At 41.5% G+C, this 16,908-nt stretch overlaps 2 protein-coding genes across 3 annotated transcripts in view; one reads left to right on the top strand and one right to left on the bottom strand.

Annotated features, from left to right (window-relative positions):
- Positions 1-1,541, bottom strand: part of KANK4 (KN motif and ankyrin repeat domains 4) — a 36,751-nt gene extending 35,210 nt beyond the window's left edge. The window contains exon 1 of the mRNA XM_074831864.1: positions 1,522-1,541. The gene's annotated coding sequence lies outside the window, so the exon portion shown is untranslated. The remainder of the gene's footprint in view (positions 1-1,521) is intronic.
- Positions 1,542-2,530: 989 nt separating this feature from the next.
- USP1 (ubiquitin specific peptidase 1) lies at positions 2,531-15,518 on the top strand. Of its 2 annotated transcripts, none has more exons than XM_074831858.1 (9): positions 2,531-2,662; positions 3,122-3,360; positions 4,461-4,584; positions 4,929-5,036; positions 5,563-5,723; positions 6,221-6,939; positions 7,991-8,161; positions 9,291-9,492; positions 13,919-15,518. In XM_074831858.1, the coding sequence occupies exons 2-9, from the start codon at positions 3,191-3,193 to the stop codon at positions 14,649-14,651; spliced, it is 2,388 nt and encodes a 795-aa protein (XP_074687959.1). In that variant the 5' UTR covers positions 2,531-2,662; positions 3,122-3,190; the 3' UTR covers positions 14,652-15,518. The 2 variants fall into 2 exon arrangements, with proteins under 2 accessions (XP_074687959.1, XP_074687958.1); XM_074831857.1 differs by having other exon boundaries at positions 2,661-2,798.
- Positions 15,519-16,908: the final 1,390 nt, after the last annotated feature.

Below are 16,908 nucleotides of genomic sequence, written 5' to 3'. Positions count from 1 at the left end.
TAATTCATATATATATTTAGGGATATTGATCTGCAGTAGTAATTCATGTAGCAATGTAAAACGCATCCAAACAGATTGCAAAGAACTTTTCAAAATAAAATTGCTTTAAAAATGTTATTTAATCACTCCCAGATTTTGTTCCAGCACTAAACATATTTTACTCAGCAAATTTCAAAGTTATACGCTGCTGTATAGCAAATACGAAAAAAAAAAAGTGTACGTGAGTTGTGAGGGAAGTGCCTGAAGAGAGGAGAGTAAAATATCCACAGATGTGGACAGGACACTGAAGTGCTGTGGATGTGTGGCAACCATGCGTTATTCCGTGGCAGTCTACTTTGCTTTTGTATTTAGCAGACAGCACGGTGCCACGCTCGGGGAAGGCAGCAGGAGTCTGTCCTGGGGTCCTTCAGCTCTGTAGGAGGAGTGCTCAAATTTGGGGTAACTCCACCCAAGGTGAAGAGTGCTAAGGCCTAGGAGTGGCCATGGCTTAAAGTCAGTTATGAAAGCAATCCTATAAAATATCTTACTGAATAACTTAGAAAACCTTTACAAAAGTTTTCCAGTGGAGTCACGGATGTAACTGCAATAAACAACTGTGGTTTAGCTTAACAGGTTTTTCTTTTAATATAATTGTTAACATCAGTGCTTAGAAAGCGTGACTGTTACATGGAGTTCCTTAGTTCTCAAGATAAAAGATGAATCTTTAAAAGATTTCTGGCCTTTTGGGGCAATATTAAATGACATAGCATCACAGTATATAGACTTAAAGTAGCCAATTCATGTTTCATAATAAATATTTACTACAGCGACGCCTCCATCATGTTTCTCCCATCTCGCACTGTCCAAGTCCTGCCAGAGGAGAACTGTGAAAAATATAAGACCTTATATGGAGTAAATAAAGAGCAATTTTCAGAGCCAGATGAATTTGTGAAATATGGAAGCCATTGTATATGTAAAGACAAGCCCTCATAATTCACTGCAAGTGAAGCCACAAATTATTGAGGCCTTTCATCATAAACAGAATGACTGTGTGTTCCGCAGATGTTCACTTTGTTGCAAGATTGACATTAGATTTAAAATATTTCAATCTTTTTATCAAAAAAATTAAAAGTGCACTTCTCTTCGGTCAAGCATAGAGAGTATCTAGCCATGGGGTCACAGGGGCCTGAAATTTACTTTGATACATTTCCAGAGGTAACAAGATCTTTTACAACCTCTCATTAGTTTGATTGTCAAAGATTTTTTTCTTTAAAACAAAAACGTTATCAGCAGCCTGGCAAAAAACTCTTAGCTTTTCTGTAGAAAGGGGCCTCTATAAACCACGTGATGAACCTATAGCTACCACATATATGTGACAGACAATAAACGTACTTACTCTCAGCCATCATCAGACCCAAGCCACTCTGCCATTGCTTATACATAAAGGTTTCTGCTGACCTTCTGCTACAGCCCTGTTAGCAAACCTCTGTAGGGCCCAGGTTAAAGAGCACAACAGTCATCTATAGTTATTTTCCCACATACCATTTTTGAGCATACTGATCCCTATACCAGGATCTTTTGCAGCCTTAACAGCCTCGATGAAAGATACGATTTATTGCATTCTTCATAGCTGCTCTGGTAAAGCTTTTTAGGTCGGATCTCACAGGAGTTTCGAGTGCAATCCTTGGTTTATGAGTGCCAAAAACGGCGGGAGGCTTGTGATACAGCTGTTTTATGCATTTAGAGAATGGGGCTGAACCCTGAAACCCATCATCCCCAGGGAATTTTGGTGCAAGGCCGTGTCGGCTGGGCAAGCTCCGGCAGCCGCCCGCCCATGAGGCGCAGGGAAGCTCCGAAGGCCGCAATGGCAGCGCTTCTCTCCCCGCCCAGCTAGGGCGGGCGAGGGCCCTTCCGCAGCGACACACACCGTGAGGCGGCCGCCAAAACCCAGCGGGGTTTCGGAGGGACCGCCACAATCCCGCCCGCCCGCCGGCTCTGGCCGCCAACAGGCGGCGCCGAGACTGGCGAGGGCCGCGGGGCGGGAGAGGGGCTGCGGCCTGAGGGACGGCGCGGCTCCGCCTCCGGCCCCACCGCGCGCCCCTGCCCCGCTTGCCGCTCGCTCTCCCGCCCCGGTGGGCTGTGCCGGCCCGCCGAGCCCCGACAGCGCGGGGGGTCCCGGGGAGCGAAGGCGCCGGGGGGGGGGGGGGGTGAGGCCAAGCCCCCGCCCCGGCCGTTCCCTCAGGCGCGCTCGAGCGGCGCCGCCGCGCGCCCCTCGCTGTGATTGGCGGAGGCGGGGAGGGGCGGGGCTAGAGCGGGACCAATCCACCGCCGCTGGGGGGGGGGGGTGTCTCGGCGGGATGGTTCAGCCCAGCCGCCTCCCCTCCTCCCCCGCCCCTCCCCACCCCTCGCGAGCTCGAGCCCTTTGGCCAGGCCATTACCAGCGCCCGCGCGCGCCCAGGCAGGACCCCGCGGGCTGCCCGCCGCGTTGCCTGACGGCGGCGGCGGGGGCGCGGCGCCGACGCTGCCGGCGGGCCAGCGCGGAGGTGTCGCTCGGCCGCCGCAAGCCGGTGCGAAGCAGACCGTCGGCGGTCAACCATGGCCCTTCGGTCTTGGCGGGCGTCGGCGGCGGCTTCCGCTCCGGCGTTTGAGCGGGGCGGCCGCGAGCGCCTGGGCGCGAGGAGGGGTGAGGGCGCGGGTCCTGGCGGCGCGGAAAACGCGCCAAGTTTCCCGTGGTGGGGAGAGCGGCGCCGGGGCGCCCCGCGGTCCCCATGGCAACCGGCGGGCGGCGGCGGCGGCCCGCGCCGCACCAACATGTAGCGGTGAGGAGGGGCGGCTCCGCCGCGGCCGCCATCCGCGCCCTCGGGCCCCGGGCCCGGCCCGTCGCGCACGTCCCCGCCGGCGGGCGAGCGGCCTCCCGGGCGGGCGCGACCGTGAGGGCGGGCGGCGCGGGGCAACGGGCCGGGCGGGCCGGGCGCGGGCGGCGCCGCCGGGGCGGCCGCCGGGGAGGGGGGGCGGCTGTCAGAGCCCGGGGCGGGGGGCTGCGGGGTGCTCCGGCGGCCGCTGCTGCTTCCCGCACTAAAAGTAAATGGCGTCTCGTGTGTGTGTGTGTGTGTGTGTGTGTGTGTGTGTGTGTGTGTGTCAGGTGTGAGCACCGAGCGCAGGTTCCCGGCCGCGCCGGCCGCCTCCCCCGCTCACCTGCCCGCCAGGAAAGATGCCCGGGGTCTTACCGAGTGACAGCACCGCGCCTGCGAGAGGGAGCCCCTCGAAGAAGAACAGGCTTTCGCTGAAGCTCTTCCAAAAAAAGGAAGCGAAAAGAGCGCTGGATTTCACGGAGTCCCAGGAAAATGAACAAAAGAGTTCAGAATTCAGAGGCTCTGAGATGTATGTAAGAGTTTCGCTCTGAATAAGTGTTTCTGGGTGTATTGTGAAAGTAGTTTAGTAGCTGGACAAGAGTTTGATGTAATGGGTAAACAACGCTGCTCCATCCGATCATTTAAGTTGTATATTCTTGCATAAGTCTGTGCTTGAAGATGTACTAAGTAAACCTTTAAGCCAAGTTAATCAACCTGAACTAGCTATTCACTATAATGAATTTCCTTAACTATTTGCTTTTAAGAGAACAAGTCTGCCATACTATGGATGCTTAGCTGACTGGCATAAAGTTTCTAATAGGTTAGCTTATTTGAAGTTAATATAAGGTAGTTAGTCCGATGCTGAATTATTTAAATGATATTAAAACGTAGGGTTTTGCAAAATGAGTTTTAATAAAAAATACTGGCTTTTAAAGGTTATTTCTGCTTCAAGTAAAAGAATCGATGGTGCTGCTTACTGCCGTTCATTAGGGTGTTTCAAGCCCTGAGCAAATCCGACAACTCATTTCATTGCAGATAGTGAGGAAATTTAGTGAGGAAAAATTGCTTAATCATGATCAATTATAACTGTGTTGGACACTTTAAAATTTAGTTCTGTTGTGTAGGTAGTGTGTAATCACCATTATCACTGTATATAATGTGCCAGGTTCGCTGGATCCGTGTTTGGTTTTTTTTTTTTTTTCCCTGGTTTTATCCTTTTGGTTTGCATCCAGAAGTGAAGTGATGTGAATCTGAAGCAGGGAACAGTAATACAAAATATGTATTTATTAGCGTATATTTATTAGCGTAGCCTTAGGAAAGAACAAAGCATACAAAAGTATTTTGAAGAGAACTTTTTTGGTTCCTTAAGTCGTTCTAACGTTTTTTGTAAAATATGTATTGGAACTAACAACAGATTTGCCAGATTCTTGTAAACCTGTGCTTGAGTGCCCAGAGTAGCCATACGGAAGATTCTCAAAAACACTTTGACATGACTTTGGTTTGTGTATATTGGTTATTAATTCTGTAAGCTCTTTCTGAAATGGTAATGGCCAGGAGAGAGATGTGCATGCGTACCAGGAGGGGTCATTTGTAAAAATCACCTCTTATGCGCTGTTTTATCTTTAATAGTGACCAGGTTGTTCCTGCAGCACAGCCTCCCTCGCTTGTTAGCTGTGAGAAAAAAGACAACATGTTGCCTTTTGTGGGCTTGAACAATCTGGGTAACACTTGTTACCTGAACAGCGTACTTCAGGTAAGATCACCATGTTCAGGGGCCTTGGAAAAAGGATTGACTTTTGGTTAAGCACAAGTGGAAGAGATTTGCAGTTTGATAGGACATAGATGTCTGGATGTAGTATGAAGGGAATGTGGGGGGCAAAAAAAGATGATACTGCAGGAAATGTGTGCACCATAGGTTGCCTTGATTGGGCGAGTTTTCAGTTTACATAGTGGGCACCTCCCTGCTATGAATAATCCTCCGCCTTTGGGTGCTGTGCAGCCGCCTTGGGAGATGCAAAGCCAGTTTGATCATAAATGTGGATATGTATGTTGAGTAACTTCTTTACTGATTACTCTGTTTTAAACTGTTGCTTTCAGGTACTATATTTTTGTCCTGGTTTTAAAACTGGAGTAAAACATTTATATAATATCATTTCAAAGAAGAAAGAATCTTTGAAGGATGAAGGAGAGCAAAAAGCAGACAAGGTAATACATCTCACGACGTGTTCCTTGTAATTTTGCAAATGAGACTGCACGCTGAGAGTGTAATGAAAATTTAACTCATTTCTTCTGGTTGTAAGAAGTTTTGCAGTATTGTTTTCTACAGTGCTATTTCAGGTAAAGATACATTTGAGTTGTTTTGAACTTGTGTTCAAACTTGAGTGTTCAGAGTGGCTGGAAACTTGTAAGCACAAGTCGAAGCTTAACAGGAGAAATCAGAAGATACCTCACCAGGCCTCTCACTAAGATAATCATGAGACAGTACTTTGAGTGGATGGAAATTGGAGTTTGGGCAAAGATGGTTTGGGTTTTTAAAATAGTCTGGCTTTTCTATTTGTTTTCTACTGGCAAAAGAGCAATATGTTGTCTGAAACTCACCTGCTTCCCATAGCAGACAAAATCTGTCAAATGGCTGTTAGAAAACTAAGTGAGGGCAGGAAAGAAAAAGTTTAACTTGTTGTTACAGACAAAACTGCATGTATTTTTATTCTTTTTTATGTTGTTATTGCAGGGAACTTGTAAAGAAGATCCACTGGCAAGTTACGAACTAATCTGCAGTTTGCACTCACTGATTCTTTCAGTTGAGCAGCTTCAAGCCAGCTTTCTCTTAAATCCAGAAAAATACACAGATGAACTTGCTACTCAGCCACGAAGGCTACTGAATACCCTTAGGTACAAATTATCTTAAACACATTGTCAGAATTTTCACCAGAAGTTTTGAGGCCATTTTTATACAGCACAGCATTAGAGACTTGGGGAAGGTAGATGGTCTTAAATTGGGGGCATCATTATAGGAAGTAAGGGGGTTTTGTCTTTATTGTTAGCCCTGTGATATCGCAAATTTGAAAGTACATTTTAATTTTGTAAGAATATAATTTAAATCCAGCCGTGGATTTAAAACAGTACTTAGCTTCACATATGTAAGTGTTCTCCCTGACCTGGGAAGGAGCGCTGCCGTGAAATGTGTGTTTAAACGCGTAAGGCTGTAGGTACCTTCCCCCAGCTATCTGTGACAGAGAGGATCTGTGACAGAGAGGATTTCTCTCTAGGCCTGGAGAGGATCCTCCCCTGCTTTTATATCTAAACTCCCTAATTTAAATCTCAAATCATGTTAGCCAGTTAGCAAAGAATAACTCATTGTTTTGCTCGTTTACTCTTCCTTTTAATAGAGAGCTCAACCCTATGTATGAAGGTTACTTGCAGCACGATGCCCAGGAAGTTCTGCAGTGTATCCTGGGTAACATTCAAGAAACCTGTCAGCTACTGAAGAAGGAAGAATTGAACAAACTGCCCGTGGAAGAGCCTACAGCTAAACCAGAGGAAAAACTTAATCAAAATACTGAGAGCAATGGAACTGGCAACCCTACTGAGGAGGAGGATAATGTACCAAGTAGCCACATTGGAGAGATAGCTGAAGAGAAGCTGCTCAAAGGAAATGGGAAAAGAAAAAGTGATGCTGAGGGTGGCAATGCAAAGAAAAAATCCAAAGTATCAAAAGAGCAAATTGCAGCAGAAGAAAATCAAAGGCAAACCAGGTCAAAGAGGAAGGCAACAGGAGAAAAGCTAGAAAATCAAACCGATGTCATTGCCAAGTGTTCCAGTGAAAGTGAGAGTGCGAAGCCAACACAGAAGAAGTCACGGCTTAGATTAAACTGGTTGAAGTCTTCATGCAAACAGCCTAGTATTCTGTCGAAATTTTATAGTCTAGGAAAGTTAACCACAAACCTGGGATCCAAAGACCCAGGGAAAGAATTTGATGACTCTGAGCTTGAAGAGTCATCTGTAAAGTGTGAAAATGGTAACAATATTAAAGAAGAATATCATGAACCAGCGTCTCCTGTGGAAAGCCGTAATGAAAAAGGAACTGAAAAAGAACCGAAAAAGGAAGGTTGGTGAACAAGTGTATGGGCTTAAAATTAGTATGATTAAGAAATTATGATGCGTGGGAAGTCAGCTTTCCGACTGCACAGCCAGTGAAGCTCCCTAAGTACAAAATTACATTTTCAGGAATTGAAAAATATTTTTATGAAAGAAAATTTATTTTTATATGTTTGTAATTTTTTTTATAACCTGACCTGTTTAGCTTAGATCTTAAGGGGTATTTCTCTAACATTATGTAATCATTGTACAAGATAAAAAAAAAATAATAATATTGCCAGGTTTGTATTATCACTAATTTTTGTCATCCGTAGAAATAGCAAGTGAATTCAAGAGATAAAGGAAGATTACTGTCAGGAGCAAACGGAATCAAACCCCATTAGTTAAGGCTTTGTGTCCCAAGACTTTACAGACAATATGCTCTCCTTCCCTCCCTGTTCTTCAGTCCTTCCATATTTCCAACCTTCCCAAGAACTAGGAAAGATATGCTCATTGGCTGGCAGGTAGGGATTTTGTTTGTGTTGATGAAATAAGGTAACTGTTGAGGGAAAGGCCTCGGTAAGAATTCAGTACTTCCTAATTTGGAACTTTCTGATCCACCCACCAATTCTTATAAAAATCTGAAGGAATGCAGAATCTTTTAAGATCTGCATTTCTTCAGCAGATTTGACTAAAATTGGCCAACAAGTTTAGAAAGTATTGAAGGAGAGGACTGAGAATAGAAACCAGGCAAAACCACAAGTGTGCTGTTCCTCGAGGAGGCTGACAGTCCGTACTAAGGTGGCAGCGCACTGATGGCAAACACAGATTTTCCAGAATGTGACACTGTCACACTTCAAATATAAAACAAGAGTCTAATCTTAAAACAGAAATCAAAGTTTGAGGGCCAGGAGAAAGAGGCTTCAGATTTGGTTACAAGTAGGTGGTATTTTGAAAATAGCTGGAATGCCTAAAAGACCATGTCTGTAACACAGTGATTTTCCAAGAAGGACAGCCAGGTTCTGAAGTGTCTTTTGAATAAAATGCATTTTGATAAGTGATCTGGCATGTACTTTCTCTAGGTACAGAGCTGGCTGTTTTTGAACTAGTGGAGAAACTGTTCCAGGGCCAGTTAGTACTGAGAACAAGGTGCTTGGAGTGCGAGTGCTTTACTGAAAGAAGAGAAGATTTTCAGGACATCAGTGTTCCAGTGCAAGAAGATGAACTTTCTAAAACTGAAGAGAGTTCTGAAAGTAAGTAATTATCGACAAGGGTCATGATGTATGTCTCTCAGCCAGCCGTTGAGGAAGGACAGTGTCATAGTTTGTGCTGGTTAAACTTGGAGGCTGTTCTGTTATCTCTTGTCCTGATTAACTTTAGACTTTGGAAACACAGTGCTGATAATGTAGACAGATCCACATTGTATTAAAATTGTTTTGGATCTTAACACATAACATGGACTGCTTACAATCCTTCACTTGCATACATGTTTTCCTGCTTATAAATAGCTATTTTCTTTGATTTGAGTCTTCCCTTTCTTCCTGAATAAGAAATTCTTCTGCTTTTCTTCATTTTATAAGAAATAGCTGCACTTTTTCTCAAAAATAAAAAAAATGAGAAACCAGCTTTTTTGTTAATTTACTGTAAAAAAAAATTTTTTTTTCAGTATTTTAGACTGTCATTACCTTAATAGCATTTATTTTATATTTGTAGATGTTAGTTCTGTGGTGTCTTTCACAAATTTTAGTGATCTATACATAGTTTTTAACTATTTTCAAAAGTAAGCATGGCAACAATACACTTCGAAATTCAGAATTTTAATCAATCAAAATCAATTTTTAATTAACAGATTAAGTCCAGTGGACTTAATTTGGATCAGCTTTTACTATTTTTGCTCTCCCTGTTTTGCTGAAGGACTTGAGAGTAAAGTGTGTGGTGGGGCTCATGTGTAAAATGCTGCTGACAGGGTAGGTGACCTGGTCATCAGTGGTGTGAAGCTGTCAGGGGAGGCAAAATGTAAAAAGCAAAAGAGAACTTTCTGGTTCTTTTGGAAGTTTGCCTTAATGAGTTGAATTCTGGTCTCGGATACACACACCCAATTTCCAGACATGGCAGCAAAATTAGGACGTGTGATCTAAAGACAAGCTTGGGGAAACAGTAGATTTTAAGTAATAATACCCATTAAGTGATATTTCCATCACTTCCTGAAATGATTCAAAGATTTGAGTACATTTTCATACATATTGAATGTTCTTTACAGTGTTGATAGTAGTTTTTGAATGTGTCTTAACTTGACATATTTTGTTTTGTTGTTATTCTGGTGGGATGCATTGGAAATGTAAATAATAGTGCGCCTGTGAATGTAATGATTCTCTTTTATAGTTTCTCCAGAGCCAAAAACAGAAATGAAGACTCTTAAATGGGCAATTTCACAGTTTGCGTCAGTGGAAAGGATTGTGGGAGAGGATAAATATTTCTGCGAAAACTGCCATCATTACACAGAAGCAGAACGCAGCCTTTTATTCGATAAAATGCCTGAAGTTATAACAATTCATTTGAAGTGCTTTGCTGCTAGTGGCTTAGAGTGAGTATGCAGATTGACTATATTACGGATCGGTGTGCTGTTGGAAGGGATATCTTATCTGAAGAGGAGATTGAAAATGTTTTGTAACTTTTCCAAAAGCAAAAGCAGATTTCTGGATTGAAATTAACTTCAATCAGTGGGACACAGCTCCTCATTTCATAAAGCCTTTCTATTGTTACAAGTAGTGGCAGAAATTATCTCCAGGGGAATATACTTTCAGGAGACTTAGTTTACTTTTAATATCACCTGTCTGTGGGAGTTTAGAGGCAGGTTTAAGTACTTTAGCAGAACAAGTAATGAGAACAAAACTGAATTTTATGGTCACAGCTAGTAGTACTTTGGTCTCTAACTGAACGTGAGCGCTAAAATACAGGAAAAAAAGCAGAAAAACATTCTAAAGAGCTAACACACAGTACAGAAATCCTTTAAAATACAGTAATATCAGTGTCATTGATGTTCAACTGCTGAGCAATCAGTTTGATGTTATATACTGTAGGAATCCTTATTTTTTGAAAGCGATTATTCTTATGAGTGTTCTTTACCTTTATTCATACTTAGGAATTTAGGGATTTCCTTTGGGAAGGGAGTTAAAAAAAAACCCAAACCACCAAAAAACGACCCCCTGACCCTACAGTACTGTACACAAATGAAAGAATGCCATGACACTTTATACACAGCATTTTGCAGTAAACTCTTTCTCCACTGATATTCAAATAATGAAAAATAACAGAAGGCTTCATCAGGAAAAACTTCTCTTAAATTACAAAATATTATCCAGATCCTTCAGAAAATTGTTACACCATTAATTGTGTTTTTGAGAGCGACGATACAATTTTAGTAACATTTGCAGCTTGGCCTGTATTTTCAACTTTTCCTGGTATTCACTAAAACATAACTTCTGCTGTCTGCATTAAGTTAGCCAGATGCAGCAAAAGGAGATAAACTTGTGCTGGTTTCAGCATCCCCCTAGTTGGCATCTGTTCCAGAGAGCCAAGCACACCCCTCAGCTGCAGCCTGTGTTCTGTAACCCGATGGCCGGGCGTCGTTCGGAGCCTGACAGGGACCTGCTTTGTGGTGGGCAGCAAGTTATTTAGGCACAAATTAGTTTGGCCTTTTATCTGCCAAGTTCCCTGTGCTTTGCGTTTCCCTGTTGGTTGGCTTTAGACCTTGAGAGCCACCTTGCCAGCAGGAAGTCTCATGCATGAAGTCTTCATGGAATTTAGTTTATATTTGTCACCAATGTTTTAGAACTTACGTGTATAGGACCTTTGGCAGTATACAGATACCAAATAAAAGTTGACAGATGATTTGTCAGAGGATGCTCAATAAGCAAGTGCTGATAACTGTGGTCAATATAAATAAGATTTGTAAAATAACTAGTGTCAAGAAATATATTAAGATACTTTTACAGGTAGTTTGCTAAGATTGTTCGAACTAGACTTCTCGCTCTGCCTGTTTTTAGTATTTAGGAGTATCTAGACTTCTGACAAAGCAGAAAGGAAACTTCCTCTGTCTCTATGTCTGCTAACATCTCTTCATACAAGTCTAGGATCATAACATAGAAAATTGTCTTTTCATTGTTCTACATAATATTTGACCATCACAACAAGGCAGAGAAAAAGTTGCACACTTCTTAAAAATCGTAATGCTATTGTTGAGTAGCCCTTGATGCAAGATGGCATGCTGGTATGATTATAGGCTATTCAAAAAAATACAACCCAAGATGTCCACCTGAAAGGAGACCTACATATTATTTTCAGTTTGCTCCCCACATTTGCTACTTTTTTGTTTCTATGAGGAGGTGCTTGCAGGTTACCCAGCCATCTCCTGAATCACTTACCTCTTCTGTCCTCGGCAGCCTTCTGGTCCTTGCTCCAAACCACTCAGAGCTATACCCGGGGCAGACTGAATCCAGTCTCTTGTTGTGTTCCTCATGTGTCCTCTGAATCGTGTCATACATTTTCTGCCAAGTGCTGGCAGCCAGAGATTAGGGAAGTAAGAGTGGGAAGATCAGATGTAGAACTGGAGTCAGTGATGAAGCTGAGACTGCTTAGAAGATTGTTTCCCAGTTTTTGGCTTGGATGTTTTATCTTGGACAAAACCATGTCATTTCTAAACGTCTCGACTTGGAGTAATAGAGCACAGCTGCAAATCAGGTGGGGAAGAGCTGAGGTTTCTAAACCAAAGCACTGGCTTACTCCTTAGTATCCAGAGTCACTTATGGTGGGTTTTGAACAATGAGCTTTGATGGAGCTTCCCCCAGTTGACTTATGTAAATTTGTAATATTTATTGTAAACATGAGTTGGCAGTGGTTTACCCTAAAAGTAGTTAAGCTACTAAAAGTATTAAAGCTATTAAGAAGAAATGTGTAACCGGTAACATCTAACCAAGCATTTCCACTATATAAATTTAACAGTTGGTAAGAGAATGAAGAGTTTTGTCTTGTGAAATGGTTTTGTTGCAGTCACATTTAGTAATTAGTGACAGCAGTGCTTAATGCTGCTGGAAATCTTTACGTGGAGTACTTCACATCCTTATGTGTTAAAAGCACTGCTGTAAAATAGCTTAAATCTTTAAGGGTCTGTAATAACTTGAGGTGTTAATTCAGTACAGTGGGTGAAGTTCCACTAATTTATGGCCTCAAAAGATGCAGTTGCAGAAATCAAGTTTGTTGTGTATGAACTACTGTGCATCAGTCAGAGGAGGCAGAGTACTTGGCATGCAATTTTTCTGTCTTCAGATTCTTATCATTAAGAAGAACAAAAAGCTAATAGGAAAAGATTTCCTCTCTTATTTCCTCCTCTCCAAATCTTTCTGATGCTGGATCTCATTCAGAAGAAAGGTAGAGCCTGTTTTTTAATGTTTTATGTTAATATGATTGTCATAGTGTGCTTGAGTGGAACTGGATTTCTGATCTAGAGTATCAGCAAGCAGTTTCTCTGTTTCTTGACTCTTCTGAATATCTCTATTTCTGGCTACTCATAATAGGGATTTTCAGAAGATTTTGAAGTTTTATTATTTCTGATGCTCTTTTGTGTTTCTTTTGGTGTAGTCACATGTTTATGGCAAGCCTAGGTCTAAAATGGGATTTCAGTTAGACCTGAGTGACTGAGGACATCTGTGTGTGTGTAAATGTATTTTTGTTTATAAGGTTTTATGGCTGTGAGCATTAGTGAAATGTTTAGAAGCACAGCAGAGTCAAAACTAAACCCAGTAAAACAAAAGTAATAGTCTGTTACTGCAGTTACGCTTACACGGTTATGCCATATCTGCAGTTCCCTTGGATTAAAGATAGTTATTCTTTCTTAGGATAAAATGCAAGTTGAGTAATAGTAGTTAGCTCTTCGGAACTGAAGTTTTACAGGGTTTGTCTATGTTCCCCTAAGTTTTTCCCTACAACACCCTAACAGTTGAGCAAGACTGAATCATCGCTGAAATCTATTAGGACATCATAACATATCCTTAAATAAAGGGGTTAATTAAATTGGGCTGATGCAATATGTAAATCATGTGCAATCAGAATCGTTCAAGGAGACTTAACACACAGTAATGATGTAAAAGTCCCAACACTTATTTTCTTTTCAAACTCTTTAGAAGATCCTTATTGTAATGAAAGGACTTAAACTTTTCTCACCGTAAATTTGTGCACTATGAACAAAATGCCAAATATTTCTGGAATACAAGGTGCTTTTCCAAAGTAAAGCAGCTAGATAATTGTTTAAAAAACCTGAATAACATAGGGCAGTTAATAAAGAATCCCTAGTAATAAGAAAGTGTTAGTAACTTATTAATCCTTAGATAACCATTGCATTACCATTGGCAGTGTACTACAGTGCACTAAGATGATCGGAGAAGAATGACTTAGTTTTTCTGAGGGACATTAAAGCTACTTGAAAGTAAAATAGATTTGTGTTCCTTTATTTAGTAAATGACTCTTTGAAAGGTTTGGGAAAAAGAAAACCAAAACAACCCTGGTTACTTCAACCTTGGATGTTGAAGAGGTTTTTGTTTGGTCTTTTGTTTAATCTGGAAAGCAGGATTGTGTCTGGGAAGAAGTGCAAGTACTCGGGCATAGAGGCAGGAATGATAACTGCACAATGAGGTTAACTCCTTTTATCGTCGGTATTTAGAAATTAACCTTAGTCAGTACTTCAGAAAAAGAGAATCTCTTAAAATAGTTAAAATACACAGTTACTAGGCTGTAAGATTTAACATTATACGTGCTCGTAAAAATGTCTTTACTGACCAGGGGAGCCTGGGACAGATGCTCATGATAAGCAAGTTGAGTGTGAGATCTGAATCTCACGTTCAGATCACCTGTGTCTTTTTAATAGAAGAATATAGATACAACATATGGGCCGCTTAAAGCAGTATTTATTGTGAGCTGTTGTGGCAAGAGGTCTTAACTTTATCTTTCTTCTAAAGGTTTGATTGCTATGGTGGACTATCCAAGATAAACACTCCCTTACTGACGCCTCTCAAACTGTCCCTAGAAGAATGGAGCACAAAGCCAACCAACGACACCTACGGATTGTTCGCGGTGGTAATGCACAGCGGCATCACTATCAGCAGCGGACACTACACAGCTTCTGTCAAAATTACAGATCTTAATAGCCTGGAGTTAGATAAGGGAAACTTCATCACTGACCAAATGTACGAAATGATTAAACCAGAACCACTGAATGAGGAGGAGGCGAGAACTGTCGCTGAAGACTACGACGATGGCGAAGTCTCTTTCAGAGTCAACGGAAATGCGCAGCCGGGTAAAGTTCTGAACAAAAAGAGTATGGAGGCTGTTGGACTGCTTGGGGGGCAGAAGAGCAAGTCTGACTGTGACCTGTACAACAACAAACCAGCTAACCCTGAGAAGTTTCTTAACGTAGTTACTGAAAACAGAAACCCCGAGTCCAGCAGTAGTAGCGGGAGCGCGGAGTGCAGCGCAGAACATGGCGAGCAAAACGGCGCCACGTCCAGCGGACTGGAAAACAAAGCTCTGTACGTACTGCAGAGCCTGAGAGAGTATGAAGGAAAGTGGCTGCTCTTTGATGATTCTGAAGTGAAGGTTACGGAAGAAAAGGACTTTCTGAATTCTCTTTCTCCGACATCATCATCTACATCAACTCCTTACCTACTGTTTTATAAGAAAATTGTAGAGTGATACTGTATTTTGACTGTAAATATTAGGGATTTGCGTACACCTATTGGTCTGATTCGCATCAAAACTACCTGGAAGACACAGCTGTTTGTTTTTGAAGCTACTGGATCATAATGTTTCTGGTCTTTTTGTTTGGTGTAAGTGGCTCAACTTGAATTAACAAACCATGACATAGAACTTAACTCACATAATAACTTTTATGCAGGAGAATAGTGATATTACCTTTTAGAAATACCAATTTGTATAGTTCCTAAATGATGCCTACAGTACACGGTAGTGGTTTTAACACAACTCTAGGTGTCAGACATGCCTATTGTATTATTAGCTTTTTTTTTAAAAAAAAATAAAAGCTATTTGTATTCATATCCTGAAGTTAATGTATATTAACTAGCAAATTTCATCAGAAGTTGTGTATTTTTGTAACTTGGGAAGTAATACTTCATATTTAGTCTTTGGGTAATCAACGTGGTTTATTCTCCTTATCCAGTTCTATACTGCTTGGTGCGACTCGAAGCACAAGAAAAGGGTCTTGTAACCTTGTTTAGTGTAATGGGAGGAACCGAACTTAATAGAAATGTTGGAATGGTCTAATTTGCATCTTGTTGCATAGCTGTTAAATGGGCAAAGTGTAAATAGGTGTGATTAATACTTCAAACCAGGGGGAGCATGTAGTGTAATTAAAATAATTTTGTACTTTTAAAGAATAAAGCCCTCTAATATGCATATCTGTTGGGTGGGTTTGGAACTTAGTGGTGATCTTATAACAGTTAATTTGTACTTGGAGCTCACTGCAATGTGGGAAAATGAAAGCATTTGGCTTTGATGCTTTGTTAAGAATGTATATATGAAATAAAAAATTTATGATACGCATCTGAGATGACTAGATCAGACGTTTGTGCTTGGAGAGGGGAAAAGTGGAAGGTGAAAGTGGTTGGGCACTGGTACAAGAAGGTTGGGAAACTGTCTTAGAGAAATGGAAGATTTAAAGTGCTTTAAAAAGTAACATTCTGGTTTTTAACTGATTCTTGTACAGCGTATCCTAATTTGAAGGCACTTGATGACTAGAGGTTCAGAGGCAAGGGGAAAGGGAAACAGACTATTGCAAAACCACATGAAATCTCTGGCACTAAATACTAGAGATTAACATCCCCAATCATTGATCAGATGCTAAAATGTTAAGGTGAATCCTATACACTGCAGACAATTAAAATCTTAAAAATATGACACAAAATAGGATGACTGTTTACTTCTGCTGTCACAGAATGGATGGAATGACATGTAGTGTTGCTGCAGAGACAAGGAAAGATATACAAGATATGAGTACGCCCTAGTTTTCTGGATATATTTAAAATTTTTAAAATACAAATTCATTTATTTACAGGAAAAGCCCTGGAAACCTCTACCTAGTTTATCCTGCAAGAGTTTCTTACAATCTTTTATGATAATGTAGTATAAACACCGAGGTAACTCAAGAAAAATAGTGTATTTTCCACGTTAGGGTAGACCTCTAATTTTTGTAGAGGCCTTGATTTTGCAGTATATCCTAGATGTTGATGTATCACTAAAGTATGTTTCAGTCTAGAAAGCTTGTTCTGTTAATAGAAAACAGTGTAAGAAAGGCTGGACTAAATTTAGAGTTGCTTATAAACTCATGCTGATTAGATGTCTGTGGTAATTATCTTCTGCAGAGAAGAAAAATCTGGAATTACGAATGCACTAAGACCTTTCCCTCTTCTGAAGCATTGTCACCATAATAAATAATTTCATAGTCTAAACCAAGAAATAGCTAAATTAAAAAAAAGGTAACTGTAATCTTACCTTGCAAGGGTAGCCAGATCACATTACAGAATGCTATTTTTTACTGCCTGCAGTATGGGGTCTGCTGAATTTCAGCCTGCAAATGAAAGTTTATTTTTCCACACTTGACCCAAGACTTATCTTTTTCATTCAACTGCAGGAACAGGAAATGTTCCAAGGAAACCAAATACAGTTATATTCAACAAAATACTGGCTACAGTGCAATTGAAGGAAGACCCAGCTGTCTTCCATCACACTACACAGCTCGAGAGAAACATTCTTTGTAGGCAGCTGAACAGAAAACAATCAGCTGGAATATGCTGAAGTTAAAAACCCTCCCCTGGCATATGGAGAGGGAGCATAGGGTGGGTTTTTTGGAGACTTACTCAAGTAAAGCACTTGCCACCCTTCCTCAATGAGTAACTTGCCCCAGTAACCAACGTCCTGTATTGCACGTGGCCTG

Source organism: Strix aluco, chromosome 8, assembly GCF_031877795.1.
Source record: "Strix aluco isolate bStrAlu1 chromosome 8, bStrAlu1.hap1, whole genome shotgun sequence".
In the NCBI taxonomy this organism is placed as follows: Eukaryota; Metazoa; Chordata; class Aves; order Strigiformes; family Strigidae; genus Strix; species Strix aluco.
This window is presented reverse-complemented; position numbering and strand designations above follow the sequence as displayed.